Raw genomic sequence first — 21539 nt, forward strand, 5'->3', positions numbered from 1 at the left:
TCACTGGAGGCCAAATTAATGCCATCCATAGTTAGTATATCTTTAGATAATTTGTTTCGTAGATTCTCCGAGCCAAGTACAATAACTTCAGTTTTGGTCGTGTTTAACATCAAAAAGTTTAAGGTCATCCACGTTTTTAAGTCCTTAAGGCAGTCTTGAATTTTATTTAGATGATTAATTTCATCAGGCTTGATTGATAAATATAGTTGAGTATCATCCGCATAACAATGAAAGTTTACAGAATGATTCCTTATAATATTGCCTAACGGAAGCATATATAATGTGAACAAAATAGGTCCGAGCCCTGTGGCACTCCATGGCTAACTTTGTTCGTTAACACGTACAAACTGAGAGCGTTCAGATTAGTGTTAATTTCGTTGACTAAAACTATGACGAAATATGTTCGTCAACGACCTTTTTTTCCATGACGAAAACGAGACGATGACGAGACGGCACCGACGGCAGTAAACGATAACTGTAACGAAATCATCATGCAATATCGTTGACGAAAATGTAGTTCACTAAATAAAAACTATGCCAAAATCTCTCTTTACTTTCGTTGACGAAAAATGAGGAGACGAAATATTATCAAAGATAACGTTACATCTCTGATAGTCAGTTTTTCTCCCAGCAGTTCCATTTCCGGTGCTGCGGCAGGGCAGCAGCTGTGTCTGTCTGTGCTGCGCGCGGCGGTAGATTTGAATTACACTGGGCAGCGGCACACTGTGAACTGTCAGGAAGACTCGGGTCTAACTCATGGTCTAACTAACCTTATTTAACAGAAAATAAAATGGCCATAACAGGGCTTGGGAGCAGTGGTCGCTCTCGCGTTAAACGAATACCCCCCCGTCAGCGCGAGTGATTGATAAATTGTGCACTCGACGGATAATAATGGATTATGACGGAAATGTTACGATCCTGTCCGTCAAAATGACTGACAACGAAAAAGTCTAAAGCCACCACTGCTTGGGAGAAAGAAAATATGTGATATTTGGGCCCATTTTCGCTACAATGAGGCGGAGAAAAAAAGCGAATGCATTGTTTTATCAGAAGGGAAGCAATGTGGCCAAAACACAGGTAAAAACACCACCAACCTGAGCAGATACTCTCTGCAAAGCGGCATTCTTAATCATTCAACCTGTGTTTTTCATCAAATAAGGACAAGATATTATCTTATTTATATATACTAAAATGACAAATTATTGGTTTTGGCTAGACTAGTTTGACTGAAATGTTCTATATAATCTGAAATAAGACTAAAATGCTCAGACTTTTAGTCGACTAAATCTTGACTAAAATGTTTACTGTTTTAGTCGACTAAAATAAGACTAAAATGCTCAGACTTTTAGTCGACTAAAACTTGACTAAATAAAAACAGGATGAAGGTGACTAAATATGACTAAAACTAAAAAGAAAATTTAACACAGGACTAAGACTAAAACTAAATAAAAAAATAGCTGACGAAATTAACACTAGTTCAGATAGATAGGACCTAAACCAGCCTAAAGCAGTTCCCTGTATGCCAACTAAGTGCTCTAGTCTTTGCAATAGGATATCATGCTCGATAGTATCAAATGCAGCACTGAGATCGAGCAAAACCAGAATAGAGACAAGTCCCTTGTCTGAGGCTATTAGAATGTCATTTGTGACTTTAACCAGAGCTGTCTCTGTGCTATGATGTGTTCTAAAGCCAGACTGAAAATCTTCAAATAAATCATTGTTTTTTAAGTAATCACACAACTGTTTTGCGACCGCTTTCTCAAGAATTTTTGAGAGGAACGGAAGATTAGAAATAGGTCTATAGTTGGCTAAAACCTCTGGATCGAGGTTGTGCTTTTTAAGAAGCGGTTTTATCACTGCTACTTTGAATGATTGTGGAACATAGCCTGATAATAAAGACATATTCATAATATTTAATAAAGAAGTGCTAATTAATGGAAAAACTTCCTTCAACAGCTTAGTTGGAATTGGGTCTAACATGCACGTTGATGGTTTAGAAGAGAGAATCATTGAATGTAATTGTTCAAGGTTTATGGCTGAAAAGCATTCTAGTTTACTATCTCGTGTAATATTAGAACTTACGTTTCCGGGAGCTGTTGATAACACTATACTGGTCAAAGGCAAGAGGTCATTAATTTTGTTTCTAAGAGTAACAATTTTATCGTTAAAAAAGCACATCAAATCATTACTACTGAGTGCTATGGGAATATAAGGCTCAATGGAGCTGTGGCTCTCTGTCAGCCTGGCTACAGTGCTGAAAAGAAATCTTGCATTATTCTTATTCTCATCTATTAATGAAGAGTAGTAGACTGCTCTCGCTTTACGCAGTGCTTTCTTATATTCATTGAGAGTAATATGCCAAATTAAACAAGATTCTTCAAGTTTAGTGGAACGCCATATCCTTTCAAGTTGTCTAGACTTTTGATTTATTTTGCGGGTCTCGGCATTATGCCATGGAGCTAATCTATGTTGTTTTATGTTCTTCTTTTTCAAAGGAGCAACAGAGTCTAATTTTATTCGCATCGCATCTGTAGCACTATCAACAACATGATCAATTTGGGGTGGTGTACATTTTGTATAAGTTTCCTCCCTTATATGCAGACATGCTATCGAGTTAAGTATTGGTGGAATATCTTCCTTAAATTTGGCTATAGCACTAACAGATAGGTTTCTGCTGCAAGAGCTTTTGACTAATGCTTTGTAGTCTAGTAACAGTACTTCAAAAGTTACTAAGAAATGGTCGGATAAAGCAGGATTATGCGGTTCGACTAATAGTTGCTCAATTTCAATACCATAAGTCAGAACAAGGTCGAGAGTGTGATTATAGCAGTGGGTTGGTTTACTTACACTCTGACAGAAACCAACATCATCTAATATAGAGTTAAATGCAACAGTAAGGCTATTTTTATCATCGTCAACATGAATATTAAAGTCACCTACGATAATTACTTTATTTGTTTTAAGAACCAAAGTTGATAAAAACTCAGAGAATTCTGATAAGAATTCTGAATAAGGACCTGGTGCACGGTACACTGTAACAAATAAGATTGGCTGCAAAGTTTGCCAGGTCGGATGCGTAAGACTAAAAACGGAATCAAAGGAGGTATAATTTAATTTTGGTTTAGTATTGATAAGTAAACTTGAGTCAAAGATTGCTGCAACTTCACCTCCTCGGCCCGTGCCTCGAGCAATATGAGTATTGATATGGCTGGGTGGAGTGGCCTCATTTATGCTGACATATTCTTCATGTCTCAACCAAGTTTCAGTGAGACAGCATATCAATATTATAATCTGATATTAAATAATTTACCAATATTGCTTTAGATGCTAGAGATCTTATGTTTAAGAGACCACATTTAATCTTCCTGTTTTGTTGCACTGTAGTAGTTGTTACATTTACTTTTATTAGGTTATTATGTATGACACCTCTATTAGGTTTTACCTTAAATTGTCCTTGGGCAGACACACACACCGTTAATATTGGGTATTTTATTGGGTTCGGGATTCCTATGGATGACTGCCTAGGAGAGAGCGCAGAGAAGCGTGTAAGACTGCGACTCCGCCTCCTGGTCTCAACTCCAGTTTGTCATGGATTTAGTCCACAAAGCCCTGAAATGTTTGCCGAAATGAGATCTGCACCTTCCAAAGTAGGATGAATGCCGTCTCTCTTAATCAGACCAGGTTTTACCCAGAAGGCTGTCCAATTATTTACAAAGCCCACATTGTTTGCTGGGCACCACCAAGACAACCAGCGCTGAAATTATGACATGTGGCTATACATGTCATCATTGATCAGATTGGGTAGGGGACCAGAGAAGATTACGGTGTCCGACATTGTTTTAGCATAACTACACACCGACTCCACATTAAGTTTGGTGCATTCTGATTGGCGTAAACGAACATCATTACCACCGACGTGAATAACAATCCTACTGTATTTACGTTTATTTTTAGCCAGCAGTTTAAGATGCGCCTCAACCTCGCCCGCTCTGGCCCCCGGAATGCATGTGACTGTGGAGGCTTCAGTCTCTAAATTCACGTGTCTCATAATAGAGCTACCAATAACCAGAGTTGGCTTCTCAGCGGGTGTCTCACTGAGTGGGGAATATCTGTTAGATACGTGAACGGATTGGTGGGGAACTGCGGGTTTCGCGTTATGCCCCTTCTGAACAGTGACCCAGTCTCCCTGCTGCTCGGGAGTTGCCGGGGGACGGCTAAGAGGAGCTACCTTGTGCCGGTCCGCACTGGCTAACATGGGCTTTACTGTAGCTGAGTTACTTTCTAAGATGCGGAGCCGGGCTTCTATGGCTATGATTCCCGCCTCCAACCTAACAACTATACTACATTTAACACATGTATCGGTACCAGTAAAGGAGGTAGGGAAGTAACCAAACATGAGACAGGAAGAGCAGGAAATAACACCCGAGGGTGGGGAAAGAGCCATGGCTAGCTATCAAGCTAAAGTAGCTACCGTTAGCAAACCCGAAAAGAGTGTAGGCAACTGTGGAGTTACAGTCGCTAAGAGAAGGAGAGTTGTGAGTGCTTAAGCTGTAGTAACGTGTGATTACAACGTCAGGCAGTTGCCGTGATCAAGAGTTTTAAAACGATCAATTAAGTTAAGATAATAAGCTATCAGCAACAGAACAGGCACACGGGATACCAGGAGATGACAACAACAACAACAACAACCGGAAGTTACAACATGCTTACCGCAATAGTGGTCCGTAACAGTTTGAAAAGCAAGCAAACTGTCTGATTGTCTTTAGTTTTTAGGATTTTAACATTAATTTTAATATATTTGGAGAGCACAGTAATTTGGAGGAATGGTTAGTGGCTGATGAGTCCCCAGTGAAGAAAAGAAAAAGACAAGAGGGACAAGAAAACAGTGCAGAAGTAACGGGGCAGCGGTCCAGACATAGACATCAAACGGCGACACATATTCAGTGTGCAGTTACTTTGGCATTAGGGCAGGGATATCTAGATACTTTCCAAGGTTTGACATAATGAATTGTGCAACTTTTAAAGCAAGTAGCGATGTTTTCAAATCTGTAATCAAAAAGCTCCTCAAAAACGCTATCGAAGCAGTTCCTGCCGTTGCTACGTTAGTTCAAACAGTAACAACGGACTATTTTTCTTAGCGGATGCATGTCAATTTAAATCAATACAACTATTTTTTAAATCAATAAAATCATTTTCTAAATCCATAAAAGCATTTCAATTAATATTGGGAGTCATAACTTTACTTTGTTGAGAATGTGGCCATGTAATATGCTAACCCAGTCTCACGGCATTACGTGTTCACCAACACGATTTTTAATCTATTGATTCGTGTTCAACAACTCTTTGCCCCTTTTTTTCGTGTTGCACAGCACGATTTTAAAAGCAATGTATTTCTACTGCCTGCAGCACGTCTTTTTCTCCGGTCGGGTCGAGGAAGACCGGAAGCTGTGTGGTTCATAAAAACATGTTCTTACTCAATATCAAGCGACAGTTATTGCTTTTATTTGAAATCGTATAATTTTGGACTTTTGTTGCCGTCTGTGAGGAAAATACAAGGGGCTCAGAGCCTCGTATTTTTTAAATCTTTTTTTCCTTCTAATTTGTTATTCTTTTCAAAATAACACACTGTTATTTACTCACCAATAACACTCAATTATCCTTGCTTTTATTTATTGGTTTAATTCCATTACCTCGGGCTTTTTTGGCGTCCGTCAGGAACTGAATTTCAAAATAAAAATAACCGGAAACAGACGTAGGCATTTCGAGCGATTACCCAAGATCCTCAGCTATGGTTTTAAACTCGCTTATTGGATGTTTAGCCGCAATGCAGGCTGGGATTTGGTGTTTATATGATATGAAATCCGGAAAACATTTAAAAAGAATAATAATATAATAATTATAATATATAATAATAATTATAATAATAATAATAATACACGGTTCGGCTGCATTGTATGTTACAGATCTGCAGTAGTTCTTTATTTATAGAGCCCTGATGAGAGGACCTTTGGAAAAACTGAGAAAATGCCGCCGAAACTGAATACTTGACGTGGATCATAAATATATTCAACAATTAAACAACATCTTCAATTTCTCTTCACACAATACGTCTCCTTGCAGTATCAACACTAATTCGGCTGACTTTTACATTTGATCTAATTCACAGATAGGTTATATTTACACCATAACGGTGCACAGCTGATATAAAAGGACTGTAGTTTTTAAAGATATTACTGATTTTCTTTGAATGTAAGAATGTAAATACTGAGTCTGAAATAGTATAGCAATATGCTGTAAAATTATGTGAAAGCAGGAATAAAACGTGTCCTACACTAATAATACAAAGTTATTATGGCTGTGTGTACCTTGTGTGCACCGCCTAGTGGTTAAAGCACGTTATTGAATTATTGTTTTTATGTGTTATAATAACACATAACAACAATAATGTACTCTTAATATTTTTTTCATCAAATATTATTTGAATATTTGAATAAAAAGATGAAGAGTACATACTTTCATAGGGGGAAAGTAGAAGGTCTGTGATAGAAATATAGAAGTACACCGTAGTTGTGTATATGATATGTCAATAAACCTTTGAAAATCTTGAAAGGGATGTGCAAAATAGCCATAATATACAGTCTTTAATTAACTATTAGTAGAGAATAACGAGTAATGAATATACTTTATTACTCGTTTCCATTCATGTCAATTGCAGATACATGTTTAGTCTTCTCAAGCACCAACTATCAAATATCTCTCCTGATTGTTGGCACTTGACACTCACCTTACCTGAATTGTACTCAGGTCACGTGTATCTAAAGTCTGATTTAAGGGTTGTTTATATTTCACATAATTAATCAGAATCTGCAAAGTAACTCAAATAAATGCAGTGGAGTAAAAAGACCAGGTTAACCTCTGAATTGTCGTGGAGTAGAATTACAAAGTAACAATACGGTACGATACGATATACTTTATTGTCCCCGTAAGGAAATTTGTTCTGGGCTCCGTCCAGCAGTTCCGCATACATGTACATAATATACAAACATAGTGGACATTCATACACATATCATCAATCATACACCGTTTGAACAAACACAATACACACAGACGCACATACTGACAATGGTGACAATGGCGACCTATTGCACAACCCTTATGGCCAACATTTAAAAAGTACATTTCATTACATTTGACTTTTGACTACACTCTAAAAAACAGTGGGTTATTTCATCTACCCAACCATGGGGTTATGAAATGTTTAACCCATTCTGGGTTATTAATATGGTATTGGGTTATTTTTGTGTAACCCAAGTGCTGGGTCAAAATATTTTTGTCTACCCAACCATTTGGTTATGAAATGTTTAACCCATTCTGGGTTATTAATATGGTATTGGGTTATTTTTGTGCAACCCAAGTGCTGGGTCAAAATATGTTTGTCTACCCAACCATTTGGTTATGAAATGTTTAACTCATTCTGGGTTATGTATATGGTATTGGGTATTGGTTTGCATGAATCGCAACAATTTCACATGTATTAGATTCATTCATGTTGAGATAAACTGAGACAAAGGGGACTTCCATTGTTTGATTTTGACCGCGATCTGGCGGGAAAGGTTTTCCCCTGCATCCTGTGTGCACTCGCGATATTTGGGCATAACCGTAAACTTAACCATCATCATCGCGAGAGAAGATCATTGAGACAAGAAAGACCGTTGGGGAAAGTTGGAGGAGGTAAGCAGAAAACATTGTCATCTAACTGTGAATCTGTTAATAAATGTCATCAACTGCTAGTCCATGAGCGATATTGTGGTAACGTTGATAGTTAATTTGTTATTTAGTGTTCTTTTTTATCTCACTTAAAAAGCCGAATGAGCCGACGAACATGCTAAAGCTAACGTAGTTAACTAGCTAGTCTGTGTAACTGCCAGTTAGAGAGATGGTTGAAATGTAGGATATCAGGATTGAAAACTAAATGACGGTAGCATTACCAAGTTAAACGGAAAGTGTGCTACCCCAGGCGCTTATATGTCAGTAATATCAGCCCCTTTTACAAAAGGAATGTTGCGCCGTTATTCGGCTGCGTCACGTAAATTAGCTGCCAAGCTAGCTGCCATGCGGAGCTGACTGCCACTGTGGTTTTCGCTCTGCAGTTAATGTTACGTGACGGATGCCGCTCTGCTCTGTAGCCCCCTCCACGAGTAAGGTTTCCACGGCAGGTATTATGTATGCTAGCAGCAACACACAGAGTTAACACAATTATACAAACATGGGTTAATTATTGGAGGTAACGGAGTTATTTATTTTGTTAAAGTTTCAGCTACAATAAAACAACCATGGTGCTGTTTCTTTTGATGTGAAATATTATTTATATATTTTAAATACAAATAAATGTTAATTCTGTTTACAGTTCTGTCATCACATTATGTAATGTCATTTGTTAATTCAGTTTTAAAGCTTAGCACTTAAGGCTGGATCCATGTCTTTTAAATTGAAGAACTCTGTTGAATTGGTTTGGATATGACTAAGTAATTCGTCAACTTCTGTCTGATAAGGGGACTGATAAGGTTTGGTGTAAAAAAAAAAAGCAGGTTCTCTGTAACTTCACTTTCACTTTCATTGGTCTCTCTCAATTTTTCACAGCAATTTGTGACTGCAAAAGTTCCTGTGGCTGCTGTCCGTAGTTGGTTAACTAATCTTGCTCTATTGTGGGTTGACCTGTTTCTAGCAGTCACAAAAGTGTATCACTCTATATAAAAATAAAGGCTTTGATATAACCATAAGTCTGCAGATAAAATACAATGCTAATAACCATAGTAAGTGGGGCTCATGTGTGCTAAATACAACAGGTAATACAAATAAATGAATAGGAGAAGCAGACATTTGTCAGTTTTAGTAGCCTCATCAGCAGTGAGGTTGAAGTCAAGCAAATGTACATTTTATGTTTTGTTTTAATTAAGCTCTTTATGTGTTTTTTGTCTCAGATCAATGGACGATTTTGTGTGTGACACATTGACACAGTGGCAGTTGACAGACCTTATTGATAGATTTAAAGGTAAGAACATGTTTTTGTTTACGTTCACAGCAAGCAGATCGTCTGTATAGCTAGGTAAAGGAATTATTTGAAATGGCATTGACTGCATTGTATTTTATGTTACTGAAAATGCATTTTTATTCCAATAGCTTCCATGTAATTAGCCTCTTATTTTTTGCTGTTCTCCATGGTTTAAATATGTCCTTGTATTTTGTTTTTTTGTCTTTCAGACGAGGGAATTGACGAGGAGAGTTTTCTTCTTTTAGACGAGGGGACCATCAGCCAATTGATTCCAAAAGCTGGCCCCAGGCTTAAGTTCCTCAAAAAATTTAGAGGACTTGTAAGTATAGTTAGATCACTGCAGATGTGAGAGGCTACACCCCTCCCCCACACACGCATATTAATTCTGAGGATTTGTTCAAATTTGTGAGCAGATGGCATATATTTGCTTTAAATGCAAAAGGCAAATTCCAGGGGATGCCAAGACTCTCTTTCAACATTTACGTGCAGTACATCATGTAAACCATTCATCAACATATTTCCAATGTAGTGAAACTGGTTGTGGTAGAACATTTTCTTTTATAAGGTCTTATAGAAGATACCTATTAAAGGAGCATGAAAACCAAAGTGATACTCCCGATGATCCCCTTGAAGGTCCAGCCCAGCCTGTTGACATACAGCTTGCTGAAAATGAGCCTGTACAGGGAGTTGAGGATGAATGGGATGAACTAGGGCAAGATGACATGACCAACCGGGTAGCCCTTTTTTTTAGCTCATCTGAGGTCTAAACCTTCTTTGACATTCTCTAACTTAAACTTTATGGTTCAACACACCTCTAATTTAATTGGTGATATTGTGGGCAAACTAGAATCAAAGACTATGTCTTTATTTCGTCATTTTGGTCTTGATCAAAGCCCAGAGGTAGAAGAGCTTGGGCTGGAGTTCTTGGAATTAGCCGAGCCTTTCAAAGGACTTGATACAGATTATAAACAGATGCAGTATTTTGCTAAATCAGGAAACTTCATTCAGCCAGTTGAGGAGATTTTCACTGGGGGGGCATGCTTTGTTCAACAAAGAGCCTCTGCCACTGGCACTGTGCGACAAGTCTCAGTTCGTGATTCATATCAGCGTATTCCGCTGCAGCGCCTTCTAACCAAGCTACTTGAAATTCCTGGGGTTTTACAGGCCGTGCAAGAATGGCAGCAGAGAGAGAGTGATGCTCTTCAAGATTTATTTGATGGGCAGTTTTGTAAAACGCATCCACTGTTATTAAAAGAGGTTTCGATCCCACTTATGATTTACCAAGATGATTGTGAGACAGTCAATCCGCTTGGGTCTAAGACTGGGGTTCACAAGTTAGGATTTATATATTTCACCCTAAAGAGCTTGCCACCAGACCTGCTATCAAGTTTGCAGTCACACTTCCTTTTAGCAGTGTACAAATCCGATGACGCTAAGACCTATGGCCTTGATGCAGTGCTGCGCCCTATTGTGGAAGAGATCAGGTGTCTTGAGAGGGATGGCATCACTGTTGATACCCCCAACTTTCAAGGTGTTGTAAGGTTTACAGTGGTCCAGGTAGTGGGAGACAATTTGGGCGTGAATGCCATGCTTGGCTATATTGAAAGCTTCTCTGGAAATTATATGTGTCGGTTTTGCAGAATACATAAGGATGCCCGGAGGTCTCAGACGCTGGCAGATCCTGCACTATTGCGTGATGTCAATAGTCATGAGGCAGATTTGCGTACAGCCGACCGCTCCCAGACAGGCCTGAATAGAGACAGTGTCTTGAATGACTTGTCTTTCTATCATGTAACCGACAACATAGCACCTGACATCATGCATGATATACTGGAAGGCGTAGGGCCATATGAAGTCAAGCTTGTGTTAACTTCGCTGATTGAGCAGAAACATCTAACACTTGACAAACTAAACTACAGAATCACAAGCTTTGACTACGGCTTTTGTGATAAGGGTAACAAACCTTCTGTAATTAGTAAGGATGATCTAAAAAAGGTTAAAGGCGCCATGCATCAATCAGCAGCTCAAATGTGGTGCCTACTTAGGTTGCTGCCGACAATGATAAGTGACCTGGTCCCCATGCATTGCAAGGAATGGAAACTTCTCCTACTGTTACTGTTATGTATGGAGTTCATCTTCTCTCCTTCTCTTACTGTTGAAGCAACACTGTACTTAGCTAAAATCCTTGAAGAGCATCACTCTCTCTTCCTGGAGCTCTATCCTCTTCACTATTTGCTGCCAAAACACCACTTCATGCTCCATTACCCAAGAGCCATTCAAAAGCTCGGACCCTTGACTCAGTTTTGGGCTATGAGATTCGAAGCGAAACACAACTTTTTTAAACGGGTTAGCCATGTAACATGCAATTTCCGAAACATTTGCAAAACCATGGCCTTTCGCCATCAGATAGCGCAGTGCTATCATTTGCTGTGTGGAACTGTGTTGAGCCACAATACAGAAGTTGGTCCAGGGCACACTACCTTTCTGGCCAACATTGAGGGAGTTAAAGACATCGAAAGTGGTCTAACAGGCATTCCCCTTTTCAGTGAATTGTATGAACCAGCTTCGGTTACCTTTAAGGGAACTGCATATCGAGCGGGCATGACTGTATTCCTGTCTTATGACCCAGATGGAGAGCCCCAATTTGGTCTCATAAAGTCCATTTTAGTACTAGACCAAACATCACACACACCAACAATAAAACTTGTTGTACAGAAGTGGGAAACACAATGGTTTGATAGGCATTTCTTTGCATACAGTGTGATTCCCACTCAAGTTTTGGCAGCTGTTGATGTGAGAGAGCTGCTTGATCACCATCCCCTACATGCAGTGAAGTCATTCAGCGAGACTGATGACAGTTTATACATTTCACTGCGCTATAGACTTTTTTAGAAAATCAGTTTACTGCCACCAGTACAGTAGTATGACACTTTGTAAATAGCATTTTGACTCGACAAGTCCATTTTTTTCCTGCCATATTTGTTTAGTGGTTAGCTATAAATGCTGCTTAAAAGGTGCCTTTGGACTACAGGGATGATCATGCGATGGAGTACTGGGATGTTTCTGTAAATACTGGGATGGATGTGATAAATTGTACAGTAAGTATTTTTTGTTTAATCTGTCTACATATCGTTGCTGTTGGGCAGAAACCTTGTGTCTCCATATTTAAACTATGTTTTTTATATTTCTAAATGTACTAATTCGTCATAGTGTTGTACAAAAGTAGTACAAATAGATCTACAAGCTCCCAACGTCAAGAGCTTGTCGATTGGCTATTTCACAATTTTAAAATGTTAAAAATGATAAACGGAACAATTTTGGACATACACGGTTTCCACCCGACGGTGACGGGTAGTCACTGTCAGTTAAGAAGTTACATGTTTGTTTTATATCTTTTTCAATTTGCCGTAGATCTGCATGGTCCAAACTTGTCGCATTTTTCATTCACTCGGGTGAAGGGTTTCTGAGTGGTTTTGTGTCTCTTAGGGGTCAATATAAACCATACTTTACACAGGTCTCTGAATTTATCAAAACTTTGGCGTGGTGCATATCTTTCACACAATGCATACTGTGTGCAGTCTACTGAGTCTGCTGGTGTGGTACACTGATTTACATTACTGATGCTCATCCGGCAATTCTAGGTGGCTGTCACTGTTTGTTACATTAACCTGGGTTCTGTTTAGATTGAACCTGCTGTGCCACCTACAAGTCCTGATGTCCAACCAACTGCCACAACTCCACCCTCCATGGAGGACCAAACGGCACCTGTCGTACCAGCGATGATACCTCAAACACTACATATAATTCCACAATTTGTAAGCTCCACTTTTTAAGACTTGGGTTTCACTTTTTTCTTTAATCAACACTAAAGAGTAATAAACGATATCTGTGATGTTGTCCCTTCTTGCAATTTTCTCAGGATATCCGCCAGATTCTCACAGGCTCAACTGAAGGCAAGCTGATCCTGGGGAGCCTTGATGAGGATGTGATCATCCCTTCGCAAAGAAAGTGCCTTGTCCGTATTTTGGTATCTCACCTCATGGAGAAGTTTGGAGAGAGGTAATTAAAAATAGTGGGGTTTTTTCTTGTTTTTGCTGAATGTTATGTTGGTTTGAAAAAGGTATATGAATCTTCTTTCAGGGGAAAAGATAAGACGGGACACTACTTTCAAGTCTCACATTTACCTAGACCACCAACATAAACATGCACAACACATGTACCAAAACACACGTTCAGTAGTGTTTTTAATTTATTAGGATGCCTATTAGCTGCAGAATATGCTACAGCCATTATACTGGGGTGCAACACATGTTTTAGAAATACTTAAGATCTAATTTGACAATGCTGGTAATTTAGTTTTTCTGTGTTTGCAGTCCTACCAGTGAGACAAAAAAGGCCTTGGCTGCAGCTTTGATTCATGGGTTTCCCTCCTTGAAGGACGAGTCGGACACAAGCAGTGGCTTCGTAAGTAATTAACATTTTATTGAGGAATTGATGCTAAAACAGTCAGTTGAACACAATATAACTCATCTCCCAGCACCAGAGTACTGGACTTCTGTGCTGTTTGATGCCCGGTGTTGTCAGACAGACATACAGACAAACCCTGTTCTAGATGGCTCAGCCACATGTTGTCGCCACGCTATCAAAATGTGCCTCATCTCTATTCACCAAAGACTTTCATTTCTTGACAGGGATACTGGTTCACCCCAGGACGGAACCACCGCCCAGCCACTGGATTCCTCGAAGAGAGGCTTTGGAACATCAGAAAGAGGATGAGAAAACCGGCCAGGTCACGGAGCACGCAGCAGACACCACCACAAAGTAGTGAAGCTGGCACTCGTAGGACATTCATACCAGGTAATCGTTGGAACTGAATAATTTGTTTAAGTAATACAGACACATAATTTGAGATTGTTAATATCCTTATGTGTACTTTTATAGAATGTACCATATCGGAAGAAAGAGCCATACAGTGTAAAGTGGAATTCTTTGGAGTGAGCGGAAGGAGGAACCTATTGCGGTGAGCACGTTGCACGTTGTAACTTCCGGTTGTTGTTGTTGTTTTCATCTCCGGGTATCCCGTGTGCCTGTTCTGTTGCTGATAGCTTATTAACTTAAACTTAATCGATCGTTTTAAAACTCTTGATCACGGCAACTGCCTGACGTTGTAATCACACGTTACTACAGCTTAAGCACTCACAACTCTCCTTCTCTTAGCGACTGTAACTCCACAGTTGCCTACACTCTTTTCGGGTTTGCTAACGGTAGCTACTTTAGCTTGATAGCTAGCCATGGCTCTTTCCCCACCTTCTGGTGCTATTTCCTGCTCTTCCTGTCTCATGTTTGGTTACTTCCCGGCCTCCCTTACTGGTAAGGATACATGTGTTAAATGTAGTATAGTTGTTAGGTTGGAGGCGGGAATCATAGCCATAGAAGCCCGGCTCCGCATCTTAGAAAGTAACTCAGTTAAAGTAAAGCCCATGTTAGCATGTGCGGACCGGCAAAATGTAGCTCCTCTTAGCCGTCCCCCGGCAACTCCCGAGCAGCAGGGAGGCTGGGTGACTGTTCAGAAGGGGCATAACGCGAAACCCGCAGGTCCCCACCAACCCGTTCACGTATCTAACAGATATTCCCCACTCAGCGAGACACCCGCTGAGAAGCCAACTCTGGTTATTGGTAGCTCTATTATGAGACACGTGAATTTAGAGACCGAAGCCTCCACAGTCACATGCATTCCGGGGGCCAGAGCGGGCGACGTTGAGGCGCATCTTAAACTGCTGGCTAAAGATAAACGTAAATACAGTAGGATTGTTATTCACGTCGGTGGTAATGATGTTCGTTTACGCCAATCAGAATGCACAAAACTTAATGTGGAGTCGGTGTGTAGTTATGCTAAAACAATGTCGGACACCGTAATCTTCTCTGGTCCCCTCCCCAATCTGATCAATGATGACATGTATAGCCGCATGTCATCATTTCAGCGCTGGTTGTCTTGGTGGTGCCCAGCAAACAATGTGGGCTTCGTAAATAATTGGACAGCCTTCTGGGGAAAACCTGGTCTGATTAAGAGAGACGGCATTCACCCTACTTTGAAAGGTGCAGATCTCATTTCGGCAAACATTTCAGGGCTTTGTGGACGTAATCCATGACAAACTGGAGTTGAGACCAGGAGGCAGAGTCGCAGTCTTACACGCTTCTCTGCGCTCTCTCCTAGGCAGTCACCCATAGGAATCCCGAACCCAATAAAATACCCAATATTAGCGGTGTGTGTGTCTGCCCAAGGACAATTTAATGTAAAACCTAATAGAGGTGTCATACATAATAACCTAATAAAAGTAAATGTAACAACTACTACAGTGCAACAAAACAGGAAGATTAAATGTGGTCTCTTAAACATAAGATCTCTAGCATCTAAAGCAATATTGGTAAATGATTTAATATCAGATTATAATATTGATATATGCTGTCTCACTGAAACTTGGTTGAGACATGAAGAATATGTCAGCATAAATGAGGCCACTCCACCCAGCCATGTCAACACTCATATTGCTCGAGGCACGGGCCGAGGAGGTGGAGTTGCAGCAATCTTTGACTCAAGTTTACTTATCAATACTAAACCAAAATGTAATTATACCTCTTTTGAAAGCCTCGTTTTTAGTCTTACGCATCCGACCTGGAAAACTTTGCAGCCAATCTTATTTGTTACAGTGTATCGTGCACCAGGTCCTTATTCAGAATTCTTATCAGAATTCTCTGAGTTTTTATCAACTTTGGTTCTTAAAACAGACAAAGTAATTATCGTAGGTGACTTTAATATTCATGTTGACGATGATAAAAATAGCCTTACTGTTGCATTTAACTCTATATTAGATTCTGTTGGTTTCTGTCAGAGTGTAAATAAACCAACCCACTGTTATAATCACACTCTCGACCTTGTTCTGACTTATGGTATTGAAATTGAGCAACTATTAGTCGAACCGCATAATCCTGCTTTATCCGACCATTTCTTAGTAACTTTTGAAGTACTGTTACTAGACTACAAAGCATTAGTCAAAAGCTCTTGCAGCAGAAACCTATCTGTTAGTGCTATAGCCACATTTAAGGAAGAGATTCAACCAATACTTAACTCGATAGCATGTCTGCATGTAGGGGAGGAAACTTATACAAAATGTACACCACCCCAAATTGATCATGTTGTTGATAGTGCTATAGATGCGCTGCGAATAAAATTAGATTATGTTGCTCCTTTGAAAAAGAAGAAAATAAAACAACATAGATTAGCTCCATGGCATAATGCCGAAACCCGCAAAATAAAGCAAAAGTCTAGACAACTTGAAAGGATATGGCGTTCCACTAAACTTGAAGAATCTCGTTTAATTTGGCATATTACTCTCAATGAATATAAGAAAGCACTGCGTAAAGCGAGAGCAGCCTACTACTCTTCATTAATAGATGAGAATAAGAATAATGCAAGATTTCTTTTCAGCACTGTAGCCAGGCTGACAGAGAGCCACAGCTCGATTGAGCCTTCTATTCCCTTAGCACTCAGTAGTAATGATTTTATGTGCTTTTTTAACGATAAAATTGTTACTCTTAGAAACAAAATTAATGACCTCTTGCCTTCGACCAGTATAGTGTTATCAACAGCTCCCGGAATCGTAAGTTCTAATATTACACTAGATAGTAAACTAGAATGCTTTTCAGCCATTAACCTTGAACAATTACATTCAATGATTCTCTCTTCTAAACCATCAACGTGTATGTTAGACCCAATTCCAACTAAGCTGTTGAAGGAAGTTTTTCCATTAATTAGCACTTCTTTATTAAATATTATGAATATGTCTTTATTATCAGGCTATGTTCCACAATCATTCAAAGTAGCAGTGATAAAACCGCTTCTTAAAAAGCACAACCTCGATCCAGAGGTTTTAGCCAACTATAGACCTATTTCTAATCTTCCGTTCCTCTCAAAAATTCTTGAGAAAGCGGTCGCAAAACAGTTGTGTGATTACTTAAAAAACAATGATTTATTTGAAGATTTTCAGTCTGGCTTTAGAACACATCATAGCACAGAGACAGCTCTGGTTAAAGTCACAAATGATATTCTAATAGCCTCAGACAAGGGACTTGTCTCTATTCTTGTTTTGCTCGATCTTAGTGCTGCATTTGATACTATCGACCATGATATCCTATTGCAAAGACTAGAGCACTTAGTTGGCATACAGGGAACTGCTTTAGGCTGGTTTAGGTCGTATCTATCTGAACGCTCTCAGTTTGTACGTGTTAACGATGAATCTTCCACGCAAACCAAAGTTAGCCATGGAGTGCCACAGGGCTCAGTGCTCGGACCTATTTTGTTCACATTATATATGCTTCCGTTAGGCAATATTATAAGGAATCATTCTGTAAACTTTCATTGTTATGCGGATGATACTCAACTATATTTATCAATCAAGCCTGATGAAATTAATCATCTAAATAAAATTCAAGACTGCCTTAAGGACTTAAAAACGTGGATGACCTTAAACTTTTTGATGTTAAACACGACCAAAACTGAAGTTATTGTACTTGGCCCGAAGAATCTACGAAACAAATTATCTAAAGACATACTAACTATGGATGGCATTAATTTGGCCTCCAGTGAGACTGTAAGGAATCTTGGTGTTATATTTGATCAGGATTTATCCTTTAACGCCCACATAAAATCAATTTCAAGGACCGCCTACTTCCATCTACGTAACATTGCAAAAATCAGGCATATCTTGCCTCAAAACGATGCAGAGAAACTAGTCCATGCATTTGTTACTTCTAGGCTGGATTATTGTAACTCTTTATTATCAGGGAGTACCAAGAAGTCAATCAAGTCGCTTCAGCTGATTCAAAATGCTGCGGCTCGTGTACTAACCAGAGTTAGGAAAAGGGACCACATTACTCCTGTTCTGGCTGCCTTACACTGGCTCCCTATAGAACACAGGATAGAATTTAAAATTCTTCTTCTCGCCTACAAAGCCCTTAATGGGCAGGCGCCATCTTACCTTAAAGAACTCATTATACCCTACTGTCCTACTAGGGCATTGCGTTCCAAGAATGCAGGGTTGTTGGTTGTTCCTAGAATCTTTAAAAGTACAATGGGAGCCAGAGCCTTTTCTTATCAAGCTCCACATTTGTGGAATCATCTTCCAGTTTGTGTTCGGGCGGCAGACACCCTATCCGTTTTTAAGAGTGCGCTTAAGACCTTCCTTTTTGATAAAGCTTATAGTTAGGGCTGATTAGATTCAGCCCCTAGTTTTGCTGATATAGGCTTAGTTTGTCGGGGGACATCTTACTTCTTCCTTCTCTCTGTCTATACCCGTGTACACTCATGTTCCGATTAACCCAGCTTCCCCAAATGTCTTTCTTTTTGGTGTCTATATACGCTGGGATCCGGAGTCATGGATGATCCTGCGGTCCTGTGTCCTGGATCGCGAGCGCTGGATCTTGAGTCGTGGCTGTGGTCCTGGATCATAGGTCCTGGATGGATATCCTCGTGGATTCATCTTCCTATTATACACACATGCATTTCCAAACATTTGGACTACCTATGTTGCAAATGTATTATCTTTTCAATTTACACACGGCATCTATTGCACGTCTGTCCGTCCTGGGAGAGGGATCCCTCCTCTGTTGCTCTCCCTGAGGTTTCTCCCATTTTTCCCTTTAAACTGGGTTTTCTTTGGAAGTTTTTCCTTGTACGATGTGAGGGTCTAAGGACAGAGGGTGTCGTATTGTCATACTGATATTCTGTACACACTGTGAAGACCACTGAGACAAATGTAACATTTGTGATATTGGGCTATATAAATAAACATTGATTGATTGATTGATTGATAAAGAATGGCTGAAACACAATTCGCAGCCCCTCAACCAGGTGGAGCAATACATGCAGGATACAGCAGTGTACAGGTCAGTAGGAATGCACTGAGGACACTAGCTGCAGCACTCATTCAATGTCATTTTGCCTATGCATGCATCTCATCATGGTACTGTTGCACCTCAAGTCATTCAAATCTGAACTACAGACTTCTCAAAACAAACTACTACTAGACCTCTCACACCTATGACCTAACCCCTGCTCATTATGATGCTATAGTGGGATGGCTCAGGGGAGGACAGAGTACAGCAACTTGCAATGGGCCTGGTTTTCAAGGGACCAGTGCCATGTACCTGTCAAAAATAAAAGGGCACAACACCAGTGGGAGCTCCATTACTCCCCCCGCCCCCCCCCCATAATCGACACAAACATGGGGATGAATGCATTTTACTATTATGCTACCAAAATGTGGAACACCCTACCACCAGCCATCAAGAAAGTGCAACTCCTTACCCTCCAAAACTGCCATACAAGAGCACCTGTCTGCAACTGCCCTCGGGGCTTTTTGTGTTATCCTTTTAACATTCTTGTACTGCTGTACTTTCTGCAAACTATCAAACAGGGCCAAGTCTTTAAGGGAAAACGGGTGGGACATTCAGGGGATCCGCCAAGAGTTCCCACATCTATTCACTCCAGGCATGGTAAGTTAGGAAGGAGTATATGTTTACATATGATGTGGATGCATTGTTTATAACAATCTTTTATCAGTATGTCAGCTGCCACATTGAATTTTCTTTTTCATTTAGATTGCACAGGACTTTCAGATCCTACATAGAGAGGCTGCGCCTAAGCTCTTCGAAACCTGGCTCCCTTTGTTTAAAGACAAGATCCTGCACCTGGCGAGACGGGAAGGGAAACTTATCTCGTCGCTTGATGGATTAACACCCGGTAATACATTGTTATATTGTACAGTAGACTTTATTTTGCTACTAAATGACCAATTCACAGATTTGCCATGCCACATATTGATACCTATAAAATTGTCTTCCTACAGATTGTTTGGGGGAACTTGCTCTGAGCCAGTTACCAACACTGCTTCCACCAACTGTCTACAGGGTTGGCCGAAAAGTGTTCCGGTACACTATCGAGGGGTCTAAGTTGGCCTTCATCGATCATAAGCCTGTAAGTCCCTCTGCATATCTAAAGGGAAATGTTATTCTTTTAATCACTTGAACCCAGCATCCATATTCTTGGGGGGGTGGCTGGGACATTATCCAAAAATGGCAGCTAGATCGGCTATTTTTGGCGAAGAGATTTGGTGAAGATGGAAAACAGTGGTCTAAAGTACAGAGCCAACCAGGTCCAGTTTAAGTGGTTAAGAATGTGCCTGACTGCCTGTTATTCCTTGGCTCAAGAATAATTCAGAACATTGTTTCTGAATATGCATTTTATCCGCCACTGCCAAATCTTGCTTACCCTTTGCACAATCTTTTACTTTGTTTAATTTATCTTGTCTTTTGTTCTTTATTTCTTTCTCAGGTTGGAACAAACTTGGTGGAGTACCTCCATGAGGCGAAGGTGTCAAGACCTTACCCATATGTCCTGTCCCTGGGAAACGATATTTGGCACACCTCTCAGGCGTTCGTTATTCTTGATGGGGAGGCGTTGGAACAAAACACATTGCTTCAGGCAGTCAATGTCTGTTTCAAGGTATTCTATATCTTTGACATCGACTACACGAAGCAGTGTGAAGCTGTATGGAAATTCTTCCAAAATGCAGTGTACGAAATCAAGGGAGGAGAGGAGTCAAAACCTGCTACGTCCTTGCGTGCAGCAATACTTGCTTGCAAGTAGACTTGTGGTCTTGATCCTTTTCTTTTCTTCTGCTGGTCCTCCTGTTCTATTCTCTCTCTTCTTCTGCTTGGCTCAGAATAGGGTTCTATCTGGTTAAATCAAATATTGCAGGATTTTTGAAGTGTGTGTGTGTGATGTTCAAAATACTACCTAATGCTCAAAGTATTTTATGAGCAAGTTGTGTGCTGAGTTAAAAGAGCTAAATGGTGCAGATCTACAGGCTCATAGCGTGGCACAAAGTGCTATGAGCTTGTAGATCTGGATGCTGTTATGATGTGTTTATTCTAATGTGTGTTATGTACAGTACAGCCTGTAAACAACACACAGCCTGTGTTGTTTACAGGCTGTACTGTACATGCATAAATGTTAAGTTTTGTTTAAAGAAAGTTTTGCCCTTTATTGTGAACTGAATCTTTTGCACTTTATTGAACTGTCAATTGTTATAACAATAAAATGAATATTTTTCTAAGATTCCAACATTGTTTAAAAGCGTTTATTGCATATTATATTATTTGCATGACCAAATATAGGATGTATTTTAAAAGGGTTTGTAATTTAAATGTTTAAGAGACATGGGTATTGCATTAAAAACATGACGATAATAACTTGTAGAATTAACCCATCGCAGCTATTATGACCCAGCATTTGGGTGTAATATTTAACCCAATCTATGGTAGAATTAACCCAGGGCTGTAATTAATTTAACCCAGCATTTGGGTGTAATATTTAACCCAATCTATGGTAGAATTAACCCAGGGCTGTAATTAATTTAACCCAGCATTT

At 39.8% G+C, this 21539-nt stretch overlaps 1 protein-coding gene across 1 annotated transcript; it reads left to right on the forward strand.

Annotated features, from left to right (window-relative positions):
* The first annotated feature begins 18925 nt into the window (after positions 1-18925).
* On the forward strand, positions 18926-20756 carry LOC117459980 (uncharacterized). Its single transcript, XM_034101166.2, has 5 exons — positions 18926-18994; positions 19525-19603; positions 19709-19850; positions 19957-20084; positions 20442-20756. Exons 1-5 carry the CDS (start codon positions 18972-18974, stop codon positions 20754-20756), a joined length of 687 nt encoding a protein of 228 aa, XP_033957057.2. The 5' UTR covers positions 18926-18971.
* Positions 20757-21539: the final 783 nt, after the last annotated feature.

The sequence above is a fragment of the Pseudochaenichthys georgianus genome, chromosome 15 (genome assembly GCF_902827115.2).
Source record: "Pseudochaenichthys georgianus chromosome 15, fPseGeo1.2, whole genome shotgun sequence".
In the NCBI taxonomy this organism is placed as follows: domain Eukaryota; kingdom Metazoa; phylum Chordata; class Actinopteri; order Perciformes; family Channichthyidae; genus Pseudochaenichthys; species Pseudochaenichthys georgianus.